General features: G+C 32.7%; 1 protein-coding gene across 4 annotated transcripts in view; it reads right to left on the bottom strand.

The window, feature by feature from the left end:
- Akt3 (AKT serine/threonine kinase 3) overlaps positions 1-24,670 on the bottom strand; it is a 269,991-nt gene that overhangs the window by 8,553 nt on the left and 236,768 nt on the right. For all 4 annotated transcript variants that reach the window (XM_026390718.2, XM_077802311.1, XM_026390720.2 and 1 more), the window contains 2 exons: positions 22,798-22,885; positions 1,820-1,922 (listed from right to left, as the gene is read on the bottom strand). In XM_026390718.2, coding sequence (XP_026246503.1) covers positions 1,820-1,922; positions 22,798-22,885 — 191 coding nt within the window. The remainder of the gene's footprint in view (positions 1-1,819; positions 1,923-22,797; positions 22,886-24,670) is intronic.

The following is a 24,670-nucleotide window of genomic DNA, read 5'->3' on the forward strand; positions in this document are numbered from 1 at the left end:
CAGGAAGATAAAATAAAAAGAGGCCTGAGAGGTAGAAGGCCCAGATCTGACAGGGCTGTGTGAGCCAGGGTGAATAATTTGGATATATAGTGCAATGGGAACCACTGGAAGGATTAGGTTGAGGAATGATGATCTAATTCAATTAGGGTTATATCCAAATGACGGGACTTAGCAAATGCTCTATATTGGTAATTGTCCATGGGTTGCTCCAACAACTCAGTGATGTTGCCCAGCACTTTGAACAATTATATTGCCACATTCCATGCTGGGGCCAGAGACCCAAGATGTCCCATTATTTCTATTCAGATGGCCTGTAAGTTACTTGCCCATGATTCCACAGACTTCTTTCTAACATTGTCTTTGGCTCTTAGTGATACTAAAATTCTAATGGCACACAGAGCCCACTTCTGCATGCTAATATTTTATAACTTAACCTTGGCATCAGCCAAGTTGGTAAGCTCTGCTCTGGCTGTGACTGACACTAACTAAAGGCCTTAAGCAGCTCAATTTCTCTCTGCATTCCAACTTCTTCACTTTAAAAAATAAAGTTTAGAGGTTCTTAACTTCTTAAAAATCTAAAGAAAGAATAAAGAAGTGCACATGCACACATAATTATATCTTTCATCTTAGGGTGCTCACAGTCTCCTTGTTGCCAGGTTATTAACTCCAGATTAGAAGTTTGGGCCCAAATGACTCCTACTTTGTCTTTCAAGACTAACATCAGTTGATTATGACCATTGCTGGAACAGTATTTCACTTTAGTCTTTGCCTCTAACGGGCATTCAGTGTACATGAGCACTACCAACTAACAGAAGAGGAGAACGTGGGGAACAGAGGACAAGGAAAAAAACATGAACATGATGTCACTGTGTAAGCCTTAGTTGTGTTCCTTGAAGAATTTTTTTAGCTATTCAAATATCACCCTGACAATCAATCCTACCCTCATTCCTAAATAAATAACAGACAGACCTTTGTCAACATGAAAAGGTTTTCAAGATATATCTGGTAAGCTTTCCTTTAATTAAAGTCCAGTTATTTATGGTGTTTCTCAAAGTGTGGAGCATACTCTAATGTATGTGGAATAATTTGTGGTGGTACATGAACATACCGTTTAAGAAATATAAAATATAATTTATGTGTATAAAAATTAATAGCAAACTAAATTATGTCTTCACAGATATTACTGCTTAAGAGAATGATAATTTAGAAGGAGTGTCTCACCATTAAATAATGGCCAGATTAGAATTGGCACAATTTTGAATGTGGCATGTGAATGAGAAAAGTCTTAGAAATGGAGGCTATAGAATCCTTCCAGGTGATGTCAAAAGAATCTACTGGAGAATAGTGAGGAAGGGCTAATCAGTCTGTAATTTCATTTACAATAATTATACATGTCATTTTTCCTTCTCAGAAAAGCTTTTCTTGCAGCCACCTTTGGTATTTACACAAAGGGAACTCCACAATCTTAAATGAAAAAGAATAAAAGTCACTATGGAATCTGGTCTTGAAATAATCAAATGAACCAGGGCATGGTGGTGCAAGACTGCAATACCAGTTAATTTGGGAAGTTGAGGCAGGAGGTTTCCAAGTTTGAGGCTAGCCTGAGCAATTTAGCAAAACCCTGTCTCAAAATTAAAAAAATAAAAAAGACTAGGAGACTAAAGGTATCTAGGGGTATAGCTTAATGGTAAAGTACCCCTGGATTCAATTCTCAGCCAAAACAAGAATGACAACAAAAACAAACCAAATGATCTTTTAAAAAGATCTATTTTCTTCAATAATTTTAGACTGTTATCAGTTACCTTCTAAATGTACTTACATTTTTCAGGTGGTGTTATTGTAATAGTCTGAGCTGTGAATTCTTCATCAAAATATCTGGTATCTGTCTCAGATGTTACTTGAGGCTTAAAAGGAGGTACAAGCTGCAAGAAGAAAAGGAAGAAAGAGTGAGTATTGTTAACTAAGTTCAATTTAGGAAAATTGATTTCAAGGATAAAATTAGAGAGCAAATAGTAAAAGGAACAATACAAAAGACTGAGTCACAGATAGGGTGTGTGGCTTTCCCATTAACAGTCTGAAGACAGAACGGTGAGTTCTTGGCTGTTCTGTATAAAAATTTGAGAGATTATGTGAAACAGAACAACAAGGACCTATAAAATAGGGTGGGAGGAAGATACTGAAAAAGATTTCCTATTTTTGTTGTTGTTAACAAATGTATGTGCAAAGTCTTATTTATTTGACTACTCTGAGAAAATGTGGCTCTTCCTAGTGCCCCAAAAGCATAACATTGTGGCTTTTCTTTCCTCTCCTCCATGTGCTTGGCTGAAGAGGTCAGTATTAAAAATATGACAATACAGTTTTTCACTATGTCACGGGTAGTGTGCTGAACTTCATAAAGAACTCTGTGTATTTGAGAGAGGCATTTATCCCTGCCCTTGGCCTGGACTAAGGACTCATGTAGCCCTAGAAGTTAGATGTAAAATTCTGCTCATAGCTTTTACTGGATACTCAAAGGGAACAGTTCCACAAAAGATATTCAGAGTTACTTCTTTAGGACTGACAGAGCTGGGCTCAGTGGGTCCTGCAGCAGGCATAGGAGTGGGAAAAACAAAAAACAAAAACACACAGGCTGTTGAAGGTTATAAAAAGCCAGATCCACTTGAACCTCCACAGGCCAGGAGGTAGCTGGGCTGTCACAGGGTTCCTACTTCTCAGGGCTCTGAATCTTGGGAACAGGGAATGCTTAAAGATTATTTTAGTTTTGAAACACAGGATGCCTAATTCCACAGCCTGGAGTCACACTGTATGCTCTGATAAGCACAGAATACAATTCAGGACACAATAGGATTCTCATAGCAATATGAAAATGGCAAACAAGAATGACAGAAATTAGGATGTTTTATAAAAAAAATTATAGAAACAAATACACAAATTGGCTTTAGATCATTGTTTTCCAACTCTCACTGTCACCAAATTTATATTAAATAGAAAGTCAAAAGCTTTTAAATTATTCTCTAGACAGATTACTTTTTTAAAAAAATTGGGAGATGAGCAGAGTTAAAAGCATGTTTTCAAAATAGAGAACCACATTTCAGTTTATGGCACATGTTACAAAGCATTTTGAATCTTTTTAACACTTTTTCTCTGTTTGCCCACAGTACAAAAGTATTCTAAGGTCCCATTTTTAGCAAGCACTCTTTTGGGGATGGAACCAAATTCAGGTTCTATTCATTAGCTACAATGACTACTAAGAACAATATGGCTCTTCTTTCAGCATCCTTCAACCCCTCAGAACACATTTCCTTCTAGCTATTCTGTTAAGATGACTGGACATTAGCAATCGGGCCACTCCACTGATAGAAACCTTACTTTTTCCATTCATAAATCAGTGTATTCTCTTCACCAGCATAACATATATGCACACAAGAACACAGGCAATACACACTTGAGAAGTTCTGGTTTTCTTTTTAGAAAACTGAGGGGTAATTTCCTCTACCTGGCAGGAAACTGGGAGACCAAGCTGCTGATTGGGAGAATGAGTCCTTCTAACTCACCATTCTAAGAATGTGCACCAAAGAGATCTTCATTATTGCATTCTAAAGATAACAACAGTACATTCTTTTGGCTGAAATGGGCAGTGGAACTAGGTTTTACACAACTTAATATCTCCATCCTTCTGAGGTAAAAAACCTAAATCTGCTTTCAAATTAGGGGAAAACTACTGCCCTTTTAGATGACCACCTCTAACTTTAAAAAGCTGAATCATAGTTTCAAAAAGCATACGAAGGAGCGTAATGGTCTGTACAAATGTGAAGTTACTAGCAAGGACTTTCCTAATTATACATATCTAATACTCTCTCCATTACCTTCTATCTCACACTGCTCTAATTTCCTTCAAAAACCATTTCAACAGCTGATACACATGTTTGTGCATGCGAGAGTGTGCGCGCACACACACACACACACACACAATACACACACACATACATTTGTCTACCTTCATCATCACACCACACTCCCAATAAAACACAAGTTCTATGATGGCTGGGACTTCAAAAAAAAAAAAAAAACCAGTTCTTAGGCATAATTAACACACACTATAATTAGCACATACAAAGAACACACAATTTATATTGACATACCTAAATACCCATGAAACTGTCATCACAATCATGATAGTGAATATGTCCATCACTTGCAAATGTCTTTTTGTCCCCTGTGCAGTTGTGTCGTTTATTCAATCCCTCTTCAGGCAATGACTGATAAGATCTGTCATGATAGATTTGTATTTTCTAGAATTTTTATAAACAGAATCATATAAGATGTACTCCTTGTATTCTTATTATTTAATATGATGCTATGCCATTCATCCATATTACCACATGTATCAAGGATTTACCCATCTTATTTCTGGGTAATATCCCACTGTGTATATATATATGTGTGTGTGTATATATATAACACAATTTATCCATTCACCTGTTGATGGACATCTGGGTTGCTTCCAGTTTGGGGTTATTACAAATAAAACTGTTATGAAGCTTTATGTCCAAGTCTTTGTATAGGCATTTAAATTAATTTTGGACAAATATCAAGGGGTAAAATGGCTGGGTCTTACAGCAGGTGTACATTTGACTTTTTACGAAACTGTCCAACTGTTTTTCCAAGTGGCTGTACCATTTTACATTAATGCCAACAGTATGTTAGTGTTATAGTTGCTCTGTGTTCTTACCAAAAATGGTTTGGTAAAACCTTTTCAATATTAAACATTCTAATATGTGGTGGTACTTCACTGTGTGTGTGTCTGGCACCAGGGATTGAACTCAGGGGCACTTAGACACTGAGACACATCCCCATCTCTTTTTAAATTTTTTAAATTTTGAGACAAGGTCTCACTAAGTTGCTGAGGCTGGCCTTGAGGATTGTAGAATCCTCCTGCCTTAGCCTCCCAAGTAGTTGAGATTACAGGCTTCATTATGATTTTAAATTTACATTTCCTTATTGGAAAATGATGCTTAGCATTTTTCATAATTTTATTTCTTCTTTGGGTTAAGTATTCTACTATTTAGCTATTTTTCTTGTCATCAGATCTCCAGAGTTTTTTACATACCCACATGCATGTTCTTTTACCACATTTTTGATTTACAACTATTCTAGTTTGTGGTTTTTCCTTTCATTCTCTTTATAATGCTTTTGAGGAAAATTAAGTTCTTCATTTTGATGAAGCCTGATTTACAATTTTTCCTTATGAATCATGTTTTTGTTTTTATCTAAGAAATCTCTGTACATCGCAATTATTCAGGTTCTCGAATGTTTTCCTGTAGAGGTTTTACATTAGGGTTATGATCCATTTTCAGTTAATTTTATACTTGGTGCAAATTTTTAAAAATATGAATGTTCAATAAATTGAACTGTCTTTGTACTTTCATCGATAGGCAACTGACCATACAGGTGTAGGTCTATTTCCAGATTCTCAATTCTGTTGCCTTGATCTCTTTGCTCACCTTTATGCCAATAACAAACTGCTTTGATTACTATGACTAAATGTGGAGTTTGAAGTCAGGAAGTATAGGTGCTCAAACTTTATTATAGATGTCAAAGTCATTTTGTCTACTTTCAGATCTTTGTATTTCCATATTCATTTTAGAATCAATCTGTTAATTTTTGCAAAATAGATCTTGATTAGGATTGGTGAATTTATGTATCAATTTAGAGATAACTGACAAATATATTGATTCTTCTAATCCATGAACATTGACAATTAAGCGCTCCATTTATTTAAGTCATTTTTAAGTTCTCTCAACAGTATTTGTCAGTTTTCACTATGAAAGTTTTTCATATCTTTTGCAAAAGCTATTAATTACCTTATATTTCTTTTGCCACTGAAAGTGATATTTATATGAATTTTCCTCTTGATTGTCTATTGCTACTGTATGAAATCACATTTATTTTTTTATTCTGCAAACTTGTATATACTTATTTTGTATCAAGAAACCCTGGATTAAACCTCAGTAGCTTTTGGTAGATTCCAACAGATTTCCCACATAATCATACTGTCTACAAATAAAGACAGATTTACTGCTTTCTTTCTGATGTGTACATATTTTCTTCCTTTCTCTTGACTTATTGTATTGACTTAAATTTCCAGCACGGCGAACAACTTTTCCTTAAAAAAGCATTCAGTCTTTCTCCATCAGCTGTGAATTTTTCTTAGATGCAACTAATCAGGTTGAAGAACATTCCTGTTCCTAAATTACTGGGAATATTTAATTTTATTTTGTTTTAAAATCAGAAGTGAATGTTGGACTTTCTTGAGTGCTTTTTTCATCTAGTGAGACAATAATTTCTTAGTTTGTGAATATGTATTATACAATGACTTTAAAAATTTTTTTCTTTTTTTTAGTTGTTGATGGATCTTTATTTTATTTATATGTGGTGCTGAGAATAAAATCCAGTGCTTCACACCTGCTAGGCAAGAGCTGTACCACTGAACTACAGCCCCAGCCACAGTGACTGATTTGAATGTGAAATCGACACATATTCCTAAACCTAATCTAACTTTCCTATGTACATATATGAATACACCACAGTAAATCTGAACATCGTGTTCGTCCACAAGACTGGGATCCTGATTACGATAAGACATACTCTGTTTGTATAAACATGTCAAAAGACACTGTACTGTCATGTATAACTAAAAAAGACAACATTTTTTTTTTTTTAAAGCTAGTAAAAAAAAAACCCATTTAGTGGGCTGGGGTTGTAGTTCAATGGTAAAGCACTTGTTAGCACTACATATAAATAAGTAAAAAACAAAGGTCAATTGACAACTAAAAAACATTTTTTAAAAAACCCACTTAGTGATGATGCTGAATTGAATTTGATTTGCTACAATTATGTTAAGAATTTTTGCATGTAAAAAATGACTGCATATATTTTCATTAAGAAAAGTAGGCACATTAAAAATGCTGGGAAAAGTACCAGAAGGAAAAAAAAAAGAAATTGTTCTATTGTTTTTTTGTAATACCTTTGACTACTTTGGAATCAGGCTGGCCTCATAGAATGAAGTAGAAAACATACCTTCATCTTCGATTTTCTGTAATAATTTACACATGATTAATACTGTTCCTTAACTGTTTGGTAGAATTCATTGGTGAAGTCAAATAGATCTGGAGTCTTCTATGTGAGCAGGAGTTCAAATACAAATATAATTGATTTATGACTTCTATGTTATCCATTTCTTCTTGGTTATTGGCGTCTTTCAAGGAATTTACCCATTTCAGGTATTGTTGAATTTAATGCCATAAAATGATACATAATATTTCCATTTATACACTGGAGCAAAGTTGCCTCTCTAATATAGTAAAAATTTGTTTTCTCACCATTCTAATGGGTTAGAAAAGTATTAATTATAATGATCTTATCAAAGAACTAGTTTTACTTTTCATTAACTTTTTTTCTATTATTTTCAGTTTCTATTTCACTGATGGCTGTCCAAATCTTTATTACTTTTTCTCTTTCTGGACTTAATTTGTGCTTCCTTTTCTAGTTTAATTTGGAAGCTAAGATTATTGAACTTTGACCTTTCTTTTCTAATATAGTCATTCAGTACTATGAATTTCCCTGGAAGTATTGGTTTAGTTGTATCACAAAGGTGAACAAGTTTTGTTTTCAGTTTTAGTCAGTTAAAAATGTTTTTAAATCTCCATTCTGATTTCTTATTTGACTCATGCATTATTTAAAATTATATTTCACTTCCAAATATTTGGGAATTTTATATGAATCTTTCTGTTTTAATTTCATTTAATCAAAGAGAATAGGCTTTAAATTACTTGAATCCTTTACACTTCATAGAGTTGTTCTCTTCAAAACATGTGTGACTTTGAAATATTTTTTGTGACTTTGAAAAGCCTTAGTGTTCCCTTATTATTAGGCAGAGTATTCTATAAATATCAGTCAGATCAAGTTGGTTGACAGTACTGTTCAAATTCCCTTTACTTCTTCTAGCAATTATTTGAAAGTGAGTATTGAAATTTCTCGCTTTAATTGTGGGTTTGTCTATTTTTCCTTATAGTTCTATTAGGTATTTTAAATTTTGTATTGTTATTAAGTGTGTAACTCATTAAAATTATGTTTTGGTTTTTTTTTTTTTTTTTTTTTTTTTTTTTGGTGCTGGGGATCAAACCCAGGGTCTTGTGCATGCAAGGCAAGCATTCTACCAATTGAGCTATATCCCCCCCCTTTTTTTTAATACTGGTGATTGAACCCAGGGACACTTTACTTATATCCCTAGACCATTTTGTTTTATGACAGAATCTCACTATGTTGCTGATAGTCTCACTAAATTGCTGAGGCTGATCTCAAACTTTTGATCCTCCTGTTTCAGTCTTCTGAATTGCTGGCATTATAGGCAAATGCCACTATGCCCAGATATGATATGTGATAAAATAGTCCTTAATTATTATTATTAAATTATCTTCTTTTTCTCAGTAATATTACTTTCTTTGAAATTCACTTTGTAATATTAATATAGCCACTCCACTTTTCTTTGGATTAATGTAAGCATGGCATGTAATTTTTCCTTTCATTTGCTTGTATCTTACATTTAATATAGATGGTTCTTGCTTTTTACCTAGTCTGATAATTTCTTGTCTTTTAATTAATTATGTTATTTAGCTTATTTACATTTAATGTGATCACTAACATGACTATCATCGGGTTATGTTAAACTATCATCTTGCTATGTGTATTCCATTTGACTCATCATCTGTTTTGCACTAATGCTGATCTCCAAATTCTTAAAACACTGGTAGCATTAGCAGTATTTGTTGAGTAAATGAATCAATAACTCAATCTTAGAGCTGAGTGGAATGTCAAAGAGCATATAGTCTGCCAGTTTAGAGATAAGGAAATTAATGTAGACATTGGCAAATAACAACTAGAAGAAGAAAAACTTAGATCTTCTGATCTTAGGGGCTTTCTTATATAGCTTTTGTAATATTGAAAACTGCTTTTGCTTTTGAATCCTTCTTTAGACAAGATACACATGTTGGGAACTAGGCCTTCTCACCCCTCACCATGCACAGAAGCATATTAGACCAGTCAGTGAAATATGAACAACTATAGGGGGAATCAAAGACCCTACATTATATACATGGGGAAAGTTGTGGAGTAAGGCTTGAAAAACAAATAAAATAAAAACATATCAGTATAGTACTTGAACAGAGGCATCCCCACAAAAATCATCAAGGATATCCAGACTTTGGATTTCATGATAAATTACCTGAACATATATTTTCAAGTAAACAAGTTGAACAAATTTCAAATATCTTATTATTACGAGCAAAGCAGTCTCCCCCTCAAATTCATGTGTCCAAGATATAACTCCCAGAACCTCAGAATGAAACTGACTTTGGAGACAAGGTCTTTAAAGAGGTGACTGCATTAAAATAAGGTGTCAGAGTGGTACCAAATCCAATTTGACTGATGATCTTATAAGAAGAGGGAATTTGGATACACAAGGGGATATCAGGTGTACATATTAACTGAGGAAAGATCATATGAAGCTATAAGGAGAAGATGGCCATCCTTAAACCAAGGAGACAGGTCTCAGAAGAAATCACACCTCCTGGTAGTTCAATCTTCCAGCCACCAGAAATGTGAGAAAATGAATTCCCTTGTTTAAACTATACATGCTGTGATATTTTGTTATGGCAGTCCTAGCACATCAATATGTTAATTTTCTATTTTGGCTTTAAACCAATATTAATTTCTTCTTCCTTTTCCTTTGGATATCATTCTCAAAATACTCATATCAAATGATACAATGTAAATTCTCACTTAGAAGTAATAAATTCAGAAGTATTTAACTGAAAATCTCAGCTTTTATATGCTTACTCAATAAGTAGCTATAACATAATTAACTGCAAATTGACCTATTTTCCTGACAAATACATTAACTTGGAACAGATCTTTCTTTAAGAGATAATTAGTTTTCAGAAAATGTAGTTCTTAATGATTTAAACAATAAGATCAAGGTTCTGGGTTCAAGACATCACTTTTCATTTACTGAAAAGGCACATTTAAAGTTGGTTTATTTGTGCAATCCCAGGTCCTTTTAGATGTGGTTTCTTAAATCCGTTTCACACTGATCTTCTAATAAATTTTAAATGCTACCAAATTACTTTACCACTTGCCATCTTTCTAAAAGTAAATATTTGTGTGTTTCTTTACAGTGTAAGTGAAAGAATATAAAGATTCTTCTTTTTTTAATATTTATTTTTTAGTTTTTGGTGGACACAACATCTTTGTTTTTGTATGTGGTGCTGAGGATTGAACCCGGGCCGCACACATGCCAGGCAAGCACGCTACTGCTTGAGCCACATCCCTGGCCCAAAGATTCTTCTTAAACTTGTCACAAAAATTCACTTTTGTTATTTCTGGTAAGATTGGAATGCCAACGTGGGTGTATAACACCAAAGTCTTGAATGTATCTTCCTAGACCTTTTCTAGCAAGAAATCACTTGCTATTATCTAGTATGTATATTCTTTCTTGTACTTTCAGTTTTAGGTGCTTAAGAAATAGGAAGTAGAACTTAAAATTTTCTGGGAAAGCTGACATAGACAGTAATCATGATACCTTAATTGCCTTAGAAACTGTGGTTATACTCACAATTCAGTGTTGGCAAACATGAATCAAAATACTTGGAATATAGATATTTGCAGTAAAGATTGCCAACACTATTGAAAGCTTAGAATGTTCCATAGATAGCAACCTGGTGCTGATTTTTGAAAGCATAGCTAAGGGGGGGATTCTGCTTTGTTTAATTTCTATTGCTCCTGAAAAACTGGCTTTCTGCTGTGCATGTGTTTGTATGCATGCATACAAGAATACGAAAGAAGATTTATGTAAAAAATTTAATATATCTACAGCATATATTATTTAATTATGTTTTATGCTAAGTTTTGCCACACCAATAAATCCTTGATATAAAAGTATGAACTCAAATACCAATATTTTATTCTTGCAAAACCACATAATTCTAATTGAAGTTCAGAGTGCTGACCTTAATTCTACAAAAAATTGTACAAAAGGGTTCAACATAAACAAATTTATATACAAGTACAGTGTCATAAATTGGACCATCAAAATGAATATTATGGCTATGTTAAATACTAAATGTCAATATTAAATATTAATAATTTGCTTTTCCTATTGAAATTTTGAAGGACTTGTTAATATACAATATGGGCAATTTGCACTGCTTTAAAAATAATTCCCAGAAAATTGAACTCATATTTTCATTTTTTGATACATTTTCTCATTTAAAAAGAACTTCACAAACACTCATTTCATTGACCATAGGTCTAGGGATAGGTAGTGCTGCTCATAAACACCAAAGGTAAATTAAATTATTTGAAGACTGTTCAGTTATGATTGGAGAGGATTCACTTATTAAAAAGGGCTCTCATGGGCTGGAGATGTGGCTCAAGTGGTAGCGTGCTCACCTGGCATGCGTGTGGCCCGGGTTCGATCCTCAGCACCACATACAAACAAAGATGTTGTGTCTGCCGAAAACTAAAAAATAAATGTTAAAAAAATTCTCTTTCTCTCTCTCTCTTTAAAAAAATAAAAGGGCTCCAATGAGTGAAACAAAGGGAGCTTTGAAAGGCAAGTATTAGAAACTCTACTACTACTTTGATAGTAGTGTTATGAACAAGGTACATGTAATTTAATGTCAGAACTTACTAACAACTAGTGAAATAATCTCTCTTTCCTTCATTGTCCAGCAACAGCAATGTAGAAGCTGCTAATCATTATTTCTGATTAGCAATGTTCAAGAACATGAGTAAAAGTTGAATTAGTATATAAACTAAGGGAAAATCACAGGTGTGCGCGCACACACACACACACATACACACATTATAGCCCAGTACTCAGGAGGGCTAAAAAGAGGGTCCAGGTGAAGGTGGAGCAGCTATAGGGCTGACCACTGCTACAATGCCATTTTGCTGCAATGATGGATAAAAACATGAAGGAGCTACAAAGCAGCTGCTGCTTTTACCCTCCAAATCTCCTAGGAGAATCTCACAGAGCAAATTTCCAGTTTTAGGAAAAGCTGCTCAGTCTAGTCAAATTACATATTACAAAAGCCATACACAAACAAAAATATCCTGAAAACAGCTAGTGAAATGTAACATAAAACTTCCAAGGGAATAAATATTTAAATACACACTCACTAAACTATCAACTCACAATTTTATATTCAGTGAAAATATCCTTCAAGAATGAAAGCAAAATAAAGACATAATCTGATAAAAGCAAACTTTTTTTTTTTTTTTGCCAGCTGCAGTGTAAGGAATGATTAAGGAAATTCTTTAGGTTGAAAGGGAATGATACCAGAAAAATACTTGAATCCTCAAGAAAAAATTAAGAAACAAAAGTGTTCTGAAATTAATGGTGATGGTTGCAGAAGCCTGTGAATAACCTAAAACTACTGTATGATATGTATATGTTTTAAAGTGAATTATATCTCAATAAAGTTAATTAAAAAAAAAACAAATCAAGAGCATTGAAAATGGTAAATAAGGAGAAGAATGAATCATAAAAGTTCTAACTTAGCATCTGGAACAGAGATGAAGATTAATGTTCAAATAGGATCACAGATAATAAAAAATCAAACACAAAATTAATATAGTGAAGAATGGAAGGTTCACTTACAGAGGAGGGGAAATGTTGGCAAACTATTCATCTGACACAGGATTCATATCCAGAATATAGAAGAAACTAAGAAAACTCAATAGCAGTGCAATAAAACAAGTAACTTAAAAAGAGGCAATTAATTTGAACAGACATTTCTCGAAAGAAAATATACAAATGGTCAAAAGTGTATTAAAAAGTGTTCAACATCACTAGGCATTAGGGAAATCAAATAAAAACCACAAGAAGCTATCTTCAATATTGGCTGATATCAAAAAAGAAAAATATTACAAAGGATGGTAAAGATGCAGAGAAAAAGGAACTTTCATATACTTTGCTGGCAATATAAATTAGCACAGACATTAAGAAAACATTATTGAAAGGCATCTAGGTTGGTTCCAGTTTAGCTCTTGTGAATTGTGCTGCCATAAACATTGATGTGGCTGTGTCCCTGTGGTATGCTGTTTTTAAGTCCTTTGGCTATAGACCGAGGAGTGGGATAGCTGGGTCAAACGGTGGTTCCATTCCCAGTTTTCCAAGGAATCTCCATAGTGCTTTCCATATTGGCTGCACCATTTTGCAGTCCCACCAACAATGTATGAGTATGCCTTTTCTTCCACATTCTTGCCAACACTTATTGTTATTTGTATTTTTAATAACTGCCATTCTAACTGGAGTAAGATGTTAGAGTATTTTTTTTTCTTTTTTTTATTAGTTGCACATGACAATACAATGATCTTGACATATCATACATTTGAATCAAATGAGTATAACTTCTCATTTTTCTGAGTGCACAGGTTGCAGAATCACATTGGTTATACAGACATGTATATACATATAGCACTACTAGTGTCTATTTTATTCTGCTGCCCTCCCTATCCCCCCTCCTCCTCCCCCTCCCCCTTGTTGGAGTACTTTTGATTTGCGTTTCTCTAATCACTGGAGATGTTGAACATTTTTTCTTATATTTGTTGACTGATTGTATAACCTAAATGCCCTTTGGTAGATGAATGGATGACGAAAATGTGGTATATATACACAATGGAATACTACTCAGCATTAAAAGAGAATAAAATCATGACATTTGCAGGTAAATGGATGGAGTTGGAGAATATAATGTTAATAGAAGTAAGCCAATCTCAAAAAATCAAATGCCAAATGTTTTCTCTGATATAAGGATGCTGATTTATGAATGCTGATTTATGAATTATGAGGTTGAGGGCAGGGAGCATGGGAGGATTAAATGAACTCTAGATAGAGAAAAGGGGAGAGAAGGATGGGAGGGGGCATGGGGGTAGGAAAGACAGTGGAATGAGATGGACATCATTACCCCAAGTACATGTATGAAGACAGGAATGGTATAACTCTACTTTGTGTACAACCAGAGATATGAAAAATTGTGCTCTATATGTGTAATATGAATTGTAATGCATTCTGCTGTCATACATAACAAATTAGAATAAAAAAATTAAAAAGAAAACAGTATTGAAGTCCCTCAAAAAATTAAAAACAGAATTACCAAATGATCCAGCTATATCCCACTTCTGAATATATATCCAAAGGAAATGAATCAAGTTGTCCAAGCAACAGCTGCATGCTCATGTTTATTGAAGCACTATTCACAATTGCCGTGATATGTAATCAATCAAAGTGTCTATCGGCAGATGAATGAATGGATAAAGAAATGTGGTATATGTACATAGTGAAATACTATTCAACCACAAAGAATGAAATCCTGTCATTTGCAACAAAACAGATGGAAATTATGTTGAGTGAAATAAGGCAGGCACAGAAAAACAAATACTACATTCTCTTAATTATATATGGGAGCTAAAGCTGACCTCAAAGAAGAGAGAAGAATAGTGATGACTAGAGTTTAGGAATAAGAAAGGAAAAGTAGAGAGGAAAGAGAGAAGAGGGAGGTTGGAGAATGGGTATCAAAATATAGTTAGCTAGGAGGAATAAGTTCTAGTGTTCTATGGTACAACAGGGTGACTGTCATTTACAAAAATAAGCAGTAGATCAAAGACTTCAAACACAAATAATAAATGTATAGAGATGGAAATGCTGATTACTCTGATTTGTCATCACCATTGTATATATCTATTGAATTATCACACTGTATCCCATAAAAATGAACAATCGTTAGGTTTCAATGAAAAAGAAAAAGATAGGAATACTTCCATCAATCCTTAAAAAGAATGAAGTAAAATAATGCTATTTTTCATACTCTTAATCAATCTAATAGATATGTTTGTTCATAATAATAGCAGCAATAATGTATTCAATGACCACAGCTTATGGATAAGTAAAACTAATGACAGTAATATTAAAAGAGATAGGAGAAAGGAACTTGAATATTGTTATATTGAATATTGTTGTACTACCTGTAAAGTGGTACAGTGCTATCTGTAAGTGGATTTAGATTAGTTATAAATGTATACTTTAAACTCAAGGGCAAGATGCAAAAATAAAGTTAAAAAAGAAGTACAAGTGATTCAGTTGATATGCTACGAAGGGGGAAATGCTGTCTTATAAAACTGTTTAATTCAAACTTGAGAAGGTAGAAAAAGAGTAGAAGATACAGGGCTGGGGATATAGCTCAGTTAGAGAGTGCTTGCCTCACATGCACAAGGTCCTGGGTTCAATCCCCAGCACTACTAAAAATAAATAGAATAAAGACAATGAAAAGAGAAGATATTAATCCAACTGTATGGATATTCACTTTAAATGTCAACAGGCTATATATATACCAGCTTGTAAGACAGAGATATTTAGGGTGAATAAAAAAAGTAAGACCAACTAACTCTGTGTATAGAAAACCCATTTTAAACGTAAAGACCAAGACTAAAAGTTAAAGAGTGGAAAATATATGACATGCTCACGGTAATTAAAAGAAGTTTAGGACTGGGGATATACCTCAGTTTCGAGCACTTGCTTGGCATGTGCATGATGGGGATCTGGTCTCGATTATCAGCACTGCCAATAAAAAGAAAAAGAAAGAAAGAAAAGGAAAGAAAGGGAAACAAAAAACAAAAACAAAAACCTGGGATGGCTACATTAATCATTAATTTAAGACTAAGCAGACTTGAGAGCAAGGAAACATTATCAAAAACAAAGAGGAACATTATGATAAATGATTCAGTTCTTCAAGAAGGCATAACAATCCCTAATGTGATGTGTCTAACTGCAGAGTCAAAATATCTGAGGCAAAAAATAATATAATTGAAGGGAGAAACTATTATATTTGAATATCAGTAATAGAATGAGCAGGGTGAAAAATCAGTCAAGAACAAACTCAACTGAATGGAAGCATCAATCAGATATAATGAAGTTATATAGAAGAATTTGTCCAACAACAGAAAAGTACACAATCCTCAAGCCCACAGAGAACACTCACCAATGGAGACTATGTTGTGGACCATTAAACATACCTTAGCACATAAAAGAATAGAATCATATAAATGTATGTTTTCATGCCACAGTTGAATTGAACTATAAATTGGTCAGAGAAAGCTGGAAAATTCCAAATATCTGGAGTTTAAACAACAATTTTATAAATGACATATGAGTTAAAGAAGTCTCAAGGAAATTTAAAAAATGTTTTTAAGTGAACATGAAAATACAACTTGTTAAAATTCACGTGATACAGTGAAAGCAGTGCTTACAGGAAAATTTACAGCAGTGTATTCACACATTCAAAAGAAAAAAGACTTAAAACAAAACTCAAAAGCTTAATCTTTGCAAAGATCAATAAAATTGATACATATCTAGATGTAAACTATTTCTATCAACTCTCTTTGAATTTCAATTTTTTTCATGTAGATACTGTTATATGGAACAAAGATTAAGTTTTTCATTGAAATTATATTATTCTCATTTATACCAAAACAATACTTACCACATTCAATATTTGTGTACTGAACTCTACTTAGACGCAAATTATTGTCTGGTTTTTTTAAAAAATGAAATTTGACCATTAAACTTATGTTTAATATTATTTTCTCCTATTTTCAGTGTTAATTTTTTTTAGGTGAGATTCTTATAGGGAACAGTGTAGGTATATTTTGTTCTCAATCTAATTTGAAGGCTTTTAAAGCTTAAGTATTTATATCTTATGCTATAACTAATATTGGTTTTGACAGCCACCTATTTTATATCTTCAGTACAATGCCTCATGACCCTAAGAAAACAGTAGTTATAATGTGAACACTAAACTATCTAGATATTTGAAACATCTTTCTTTGACTCAAGTTTAAAAATGAGCCACCATAGAAGCGTGACAAGAAAAATCAATGTGAAGCTACCTAGAAACAAATTTTAGCCTTTAATTTCTTTCTCTGTTGGTATTCCTGTTATATACAACAATAATAATCACTACCATCTGCATAACTGCCATTACCATATTCTTCAGGTCAAAATATGTAACTAGAAAAAATAGTGAGAGTCACAATAAAGTTCTACTGTGACATTTCATAATTGATTGATACATTTTGCAAAAATGTGTCCTCATGAAGGAGAAAAGTCATGTGATTGTTGCAATGCATAAAGAAGAACATTTAATAAAATTCAACACCCATTCATGGTAAAAGAGCTCAGTAAACTAGAAATAAAAGAGAATTTCTTAAGCTGGGGTTGTAGCTCAGTGGTAGAGCGCTTGTCTTGCAAGTATGAGGCACTGGGTTCACTCCTCAGCACCACATAAAAATAAATAAATAAAAAATATTGTGTCCATCTACAACTGAGAGAGAGACAGAGACAGAGAGAGAGAGAGAGAGAGAGAGAGAGAGAGAGAGAGGGAGGGAGGGGAGGGGAGGGGAGGGGAGGGGAGGGGAGGGGAGGGGAGGGGAGAGGAGGCGAGGGAAAGAAACTTCTTTAACTTAATCCAGGAAGAATGAAGAAAATTACACTAACATCATACTTTAAAATATTATGCTGAAATAATTTTAAGCTTTAGAGAATACTTCTAAAAATAGTGCAGTTACCATATATTATCTACCTTCCTCTAATGTTAACATCTTATATAGCCATATCAAAACTAGCATCAATACAATATCATTAGCTATATTACTCACTTTACTTAGATTTTCCCCCTCAAAATACTCCAGGCTTTTTTTTTCATTTTCCCCTTACCAGCCCTAGAATCAACTACTACTTCTCCAAGGAAACTTGGTTTCTTTCATTGGCAAATGATATTTAGAAATCTATATCTGGAGCTGGGGATATAGCTCAGTTGGTTGAGTGCTTGCCTCACAATGCAAAAGGCCCTGGGTTCTATTCCCAGTAACACACACACACACACACACACACACACACACACACACACACACACACACACACACAAAGAAAGAAAGAAAGAAAGAAAAGAAATCGACCTCTGGCTATCTGGCTGCTAGATGTGCTCATAAACATTATATTTAACCATAAAAGATGCTCTCCCTAAGATCTGAAACAAAGACAGGACTTTGTTTGACACATGATTTCTATTCAATACTGTAGACGAAGTTCTAATCAATACAATAAGGCAAAAGAAGATAAAATGCATCCAGATTAGAAATGAAATAAAAACTGTAATTATTTACAAATAATCTGATTATGTATGTAGAGAATCATAAATGATCTTCAACAAAAGCTACTATAACCAAGAAGTGATTATTTTAAGTAAGCTCCATTTGAATTACTTATTTATAATTTGTACCAACTCTTCTTCAAGAAAAAAAACTTCCACTTCAAAAACAGTAATATTTAAATTCAACTTTTTAAAAGTTAACTCAGTGTTTTACTGGTGTGGAGAGGGAGGGAGACAAATTTTAATTCATCTTTTCTTTTAAGGACTTAAGACATATAATGTAGGAGTATACAATCTTTAACAATTCAAAAAAAAAAAGGTCATTTCTTTAAAAAATAAATAAATAAAACTGACAGACCCTTAGCCAGGCTAATGAAGAAAAAGAGAAAGAATCTCAAATTACTGTAATTCATAATAAAAAAGGAAATATCATCATGGACACCATTGAAATATAGATGATAATCAGAAACTACTTTGAAAATTTATACTCCAATAAAATAGAAAATCATGAAGACATCAACAAATTTTTGGAGACATATAACGTGTCAAAATTCAATCAGGAGGACATACAAAATTTAAACAGATTAATTTCAAGCAATGAAATTAAATATGCCATCAAAAGCCTACCAACAAAGAAAAGCTCAGGAATAGATGGATTCTCAACCTAGTTCTACAAGACCTTCAAAGAACTTACACCAATATTCCTCAAGTTATTCCAAAAAATAGAAAAGGAGGAAACTTTTACAATATTTTTTAAATTCAAAATCTAACACACACACCCCAGTTCTCTTTACACATGCATATACCCCCCCACTTTTCTAAAATTAAAGAAGTGACCAAATAATAAATGAAAGCTTCCATTTGTACTATTGCATTACCCAGTTTTAGGTAACGGTATGGCAACTCCTGGAATTTGGCAACATGTTGGTTAGCTTTGGCCCCTATTAAATCAGGACAAATCACTGGGGAAATGAAAAATAAATAAGAATAATGATGCCTCCATTAGATTAAGACTCTTTGAAAAACTAATTAAACATATTTAATTCTTGAAAAAGGGCTTTTTCAAAGTTCAACAACAAAGACCATTCAAAATTGACTCTCTGCAAGTTTTGATACTATTTTTTCATGAATAAAGAGCTCAATTATAACTTATTTATTTAATACTTCTATTCAAGAAGGACTGTATCTTCTGGTTTTGTCAGAATGTTTTTGAGATGATTTTTTTTTTAATGCAGTGCTGGAGGTTGAACCCAGAGCTAACAAATTTAATATGAATTTTAAATAAATATTAAGAAATAACAAAATGTTGAAGCCAGTAATAAAATTAGTAAACAGAAATATTACAATATTATAATTTATACTATAATAATTTATATTATGATGATGATGTAAGTAAGAGCCATTATTCCAAGATAAACACATCTTAGCTCTCAAAAGCAACTTTTACAAGCTTACAGAATACAAAGTCAACATAAAAAAAATCAATTCTATTTTCTATATATTGGTAGCAAACAAAGTGAAATGAAATTTTAAAAGTCTGCTTCCACCAGAAGACATTAAATACTTAAGAATATATATCTTACCAAAAATGTATAAAATCTAAGCATAAAATTATAAAATATTACTGAAAGAAATTAATGATCATGTAATAAATGGAGTGATACACTGGGTTCCTGGATCCGAAAATCACTGTTAAAATGACATTTCTCCCCAATATGTGAAATTCAACACCATCTCACATGAATTCCTAGCAGATCGACAAACTGAACACTAAATTTAACTAGAAGTTAATTTAGAAATTTATCTAGACATATTCATAGTAGAAAATACACCACCAGAGAATCTTATAAAGCTTTTAAGGTACTGAAGTAATCTGCATCTTATGTGTTACTCTATACGATCAACTTGTCTATTTCCACAAAGGAAATGAGAAGCAAACCTAGGATTGGGACCAGCTCTTCTGACTTCAGTACTGTACTCTTTCAAATTATAGACCATCAATTATAATTAAGGTTAATTGACTTCCTTCTTTGCTCAGAGATTTAGTTTTCCCTTAAAGATACCAGGAACTGTAGGTTTCTTCATCTCTAGATTTGCTGTAATATTTCAAAAAATAGCCAGTAAATCATGTAATAATAGAGCTATGTAAAAAATAATAAATCTCTCAAAGCTTATTAATAAAAATTAGCCTCCCATCTTGGAGATGAATTGACCACTTATAAATAAGTTATACATTTCAAAGATATAAGGGCCCCATCAAAATATTCAAATTTATAAATAATTTCATAATTTATAATGCCCCCCAAGCACTAAAGTTTTAAGTGAATTAATGAAATAGCTAATAGTGTTAGATTGGTTCCTTTAATTAAATATGAGAGTGATGGTATAATTTTGCAGTTCTAGAGTATTTGAGTAAACTTAAATTGCCTCATTGAACAAGCACATGAGTAAGCCTGTTAGAAGGTAACTAATCTGTTCATGGAAATTCTGCTCTTTTTGCGGTTGTGTTTTTTTGGGCAAGATACTTTAATTTTGCTCAAATTAAATGTCATGTTATCTTTAACAATTAAAACAATTTAATTTCTCTCTATATATCGTCTAAACTTGCTGAAATCTCCTTTTCCCTGACCATCTTTTTGGCACCTCTAATTCTATTCCCAAAGCCTGGTTATCCTAATCTTAATATCACTTTCATTCTGGGCATAGCCTATCCCAGTGGGGCACAGATAAGGCAAGCCTTGCTTCTTGCCCTATCTGGTTCTCAAAGCATTCTCCAGTTGAGGCTAAATTGCATTTAACATGAAGAGCTGAACACTGATAAGGAAATCATTGCAGCATAATTTAGTGTCCTCAATAGGTTCACATTTTGTCCCTTCTTTAATTTAGCAATGCCACACTGGTGCTATAATCACTGTCTCTTAAAAAAAAAAATGTTTTCTTTCTTTTTTTAATGAGTCCTCCTTGGACAGGGTATACTGAATGAATGATATTTAGTTGTATCTTATAGTCATTTTGTGTGCCAAAGAAAACTTCTGACTATGTATTATTTCTGGGAGACACAGTAAGATCTTGATCTTTCCAGGTTCTTTTGTAGTGTGCTGATAAAAACAGTATATAGCTCATAGAAGTCTTCCTACATATGCATGTAACTCATAGGCTCATCAATGATCTAAAGTAGACATAAATTATCCATATGAGAGTCATAAACATTTAGGACATTTAGGAATGGTGTGAAGGAACCAATATTTGACACAGTGCTTTATACATAACAAACTCAAAATACGTGAGTTTGGTTGAGTTGAAGTTTTGAGCAGAAGGAGTTTAACATGGTGCAATTATTTAAATTTATAGTTACAAAAAAACAGGTAGAAAAATCACCACACTCCCTCTTACCAACAACATGAATTCCAAATTTGAAATATTGTATTATTTCCTCATAGTTCATTTCTCATTCCATCTTTATTTCAGAGGTTAACAGAGAAGAATGCTCTGCATAAATCAAACCTACATAAATGTTGATTGGTAAATGTTTCAGAGGAAAATAAAGAAAACTGGAATAAACTGAAATGGGTAGATTGACTAACAAAATAGATAAAAATTCAACATAAATTAATGAATTACATAAAAATTCCATATAAAAATTTTATAAAAGCATTTAAAAACAAATATCAAAATCAATGTCTATAGTAACAGTTGATGAAGTAGTAAAAAATAAAAAAATAGAACAGGTACAATGATTTTTCTATTCCTGAAATACAGTAAAAGTTGCAACATTAAAAAAAATGCAATAAGCAGATTACAATAATAATAAAGATTCATAATTGTGGGCAATATAATTGTTTCAAACAATAGAAATAGTTCCAAATAAGACAATAATTATTATTTGTAAATTTTATTGGCGGGGAAGAGTACTTGGGGATTTAACCAGGGATGGTCAACTACTGAGCCAAATCCTCAGCCCTTTTATTTTTATTATTATTTTGAGACAGGTTCTAACTAAATTGTTTAGGGTCTTCCTAAGTTTCTGAGGCTGATCTTGAACTTGAGAACCTCCTATATCAGCCTCCAAAATTGCTGGGATTACAGGCATGCACCACCATGCCTGGCCTACTTTGTTAAACATTAAATATTATAACTATATTTCTGTTGAAGAAAAGATTTTATATAAATGAATTGGAAGTATTTGCTTTAAAATTAAAAGTATGACAGTAAATTTTAAAGTTATAATTTGCCCTTCATTTTCTTACAGAAAAACATAACATTGGGTATGTTTTTTTCTTAGAGAAAAAAACTAACAGAAAGAGAAAAATAACTTTTTGACAATGTTGAATAAAATTTTGAGAGACATTTGGGGAGTCCAAATTATAAATAAAACATACTAAGAAGTTCAATAATCACTTAAATGTTAGAGTAAAAGGGAAAATACCATTACATCATTGGATTTTATTTGCTTAAGTTTTTATGCTATAAAATTCATTTTAGTAGAGTAGTCAAAGTATAAATACACTATGCCAGGAAGATATCCTACCTTTTTATCATACACATCTTGCCAGTTTACTCCAGAAAAGAAGCTGTGTCTCATAATTTCTTTTGCATCATCTGGTCCTCCACCCAGGCTATAGAACAGAAATTTTAATTAAATGAATATAAAACATTTACATAAGCCAGTTGTATCAAAAACTTTTTGTGAAAATGCAATTTTTTTGTGATAAACAGTTCTTGGAATAAACAGCCGTAAAATTAAAAAGCTTTCACTATAAGATCTAATTTTTCTAACATGCTATTAAAAACCAGCTTTAGAACATTATGGTAATGGAAAAGAGCAGAGGCTCTGGGGACCGACCTGAAAGAGGTAACCACTTCTGGGAGTTCTGTGATGTGCAGCAATGAAAAAATGCTGAACCTCGTTTTCCCACCTGTAAAGTGGGGATAAAAAACCTTCCTGGGGGTTTGTTATATTAGAAATAACATAGGTAGCACCTGGCACAATAAATCATCACTGTCAATTCTCTAACCAAGTTCCTTTTGAATGACTTAAGTAAAAATGTATCCTTGCTAATAAAAATTCTGAAATTATTAACTGGTTTGAAAATTATTGGTAACAATGCTATAGACAGAAATTCATGGGCTATTTTCATATCTCAAAGGAATTCCACAGAAACTTTATTATTAATCCACAAAATAACATTACAATGTAATCTGCTATGAAACTTGCAATATGAACTAAAAATTATAAAACATACCCCCTTTACTGAAGGCATTCTTATTTAAATAATATCTGATACAATATGAAATTCAGGAGTTTTTTGGCTTACTCAACATGAGTCACTAAGAAAAAAAGAGAAAAGTGAGAGAGAGGAAGGGAAAGGAGGGAGAAAATAAGACAAAACAGGTACTGGTAAATTTTAATCAAGTCTTTGGGGAAATTACACATACAAAAATAAGTGTATTATAAACATGATCCAAAGGAAAAGAAGCACAAAAATTATAAATAATAATAAAATACATAATGTTTCTATTGTAAATTAGTCCCAAGATTCTCATAAACTGGACATGGTGGTGTACACCAGTAATCCCAGCATCTTGGGAGGCTAAGGCAGGACGATCACTAGTTCAAAGCCAGTCTCAGCAACTTAGCAAGGCCCTAAGCAATTCAGTGAGACCCTGTCTCAAAATAAAAACAAAAACAAAAACAAAAAGGGCTGAGGATGTGGCTCAGTGGTTAAGTGTCCCTGTGTTCACTCTCTGGTATCCACCCCCACCAAAAAAAAAAAAAAAAAGATTCTCATAAAATTTTTTTTTAAAATTTTTGCTGAACTTCCAAACTCCAAAAGCCAACTATGGATGATTTTTGATTAGTGCTAATACAAATATTGGTTGATATTACTATTTATATGTTAAAGTCAAAGATGAAGGTGATACTACAAAGACATTGAACTTCAGTTGTCAAACTTTACTTGTTGGTTATATGAGAGACTTTTTGCTGAATTAATTGTTAATAGATATGCTCTCTGAAATGTAACAGATACAGACACTACATGCTTTTAAATTTAATCTGCACTGTTAACATTTTTTCCATCATTTTTAAGGTCTAAATAATCAAAACAAATCAAACCCTGACTTAAAAGTATTGGCCAGTTTTGGTGGTATTAATATTCCCATCATGGCCAATTTTAAGCTACTGTAGTAGCAAATCATTATACATTATTTCCATATGTTACCTAACCTCAAAAACAAAGAGTAAAATGTAACAAAATTATTAAGGGGTGATAATTTGAGTACTTATTACTTTTTGCTTTTGCTATTCTTGATTAAATTTTGCAAATTTATGTTAATTTTAAAGAATGGTTGCATTAAACATTCAGCTCACACAATTTCTGATAATTTTAACAATTGGTTCT

Source organism: Urocitellus parryii, chromosome 9 (assembly GCF_045843805.1).
Source record: "Urocitellus parryii isolate mUroPar1 chromosome 9, mUroPar1.hap1, whole genome shotgun sequence".
Classification (NCBI taxonomy): Eukaryota; Metazoa; Chordata; class Mammalia; order Rodentia; family Sciuridae; genus Urocitellus; species Urocitellus parryii.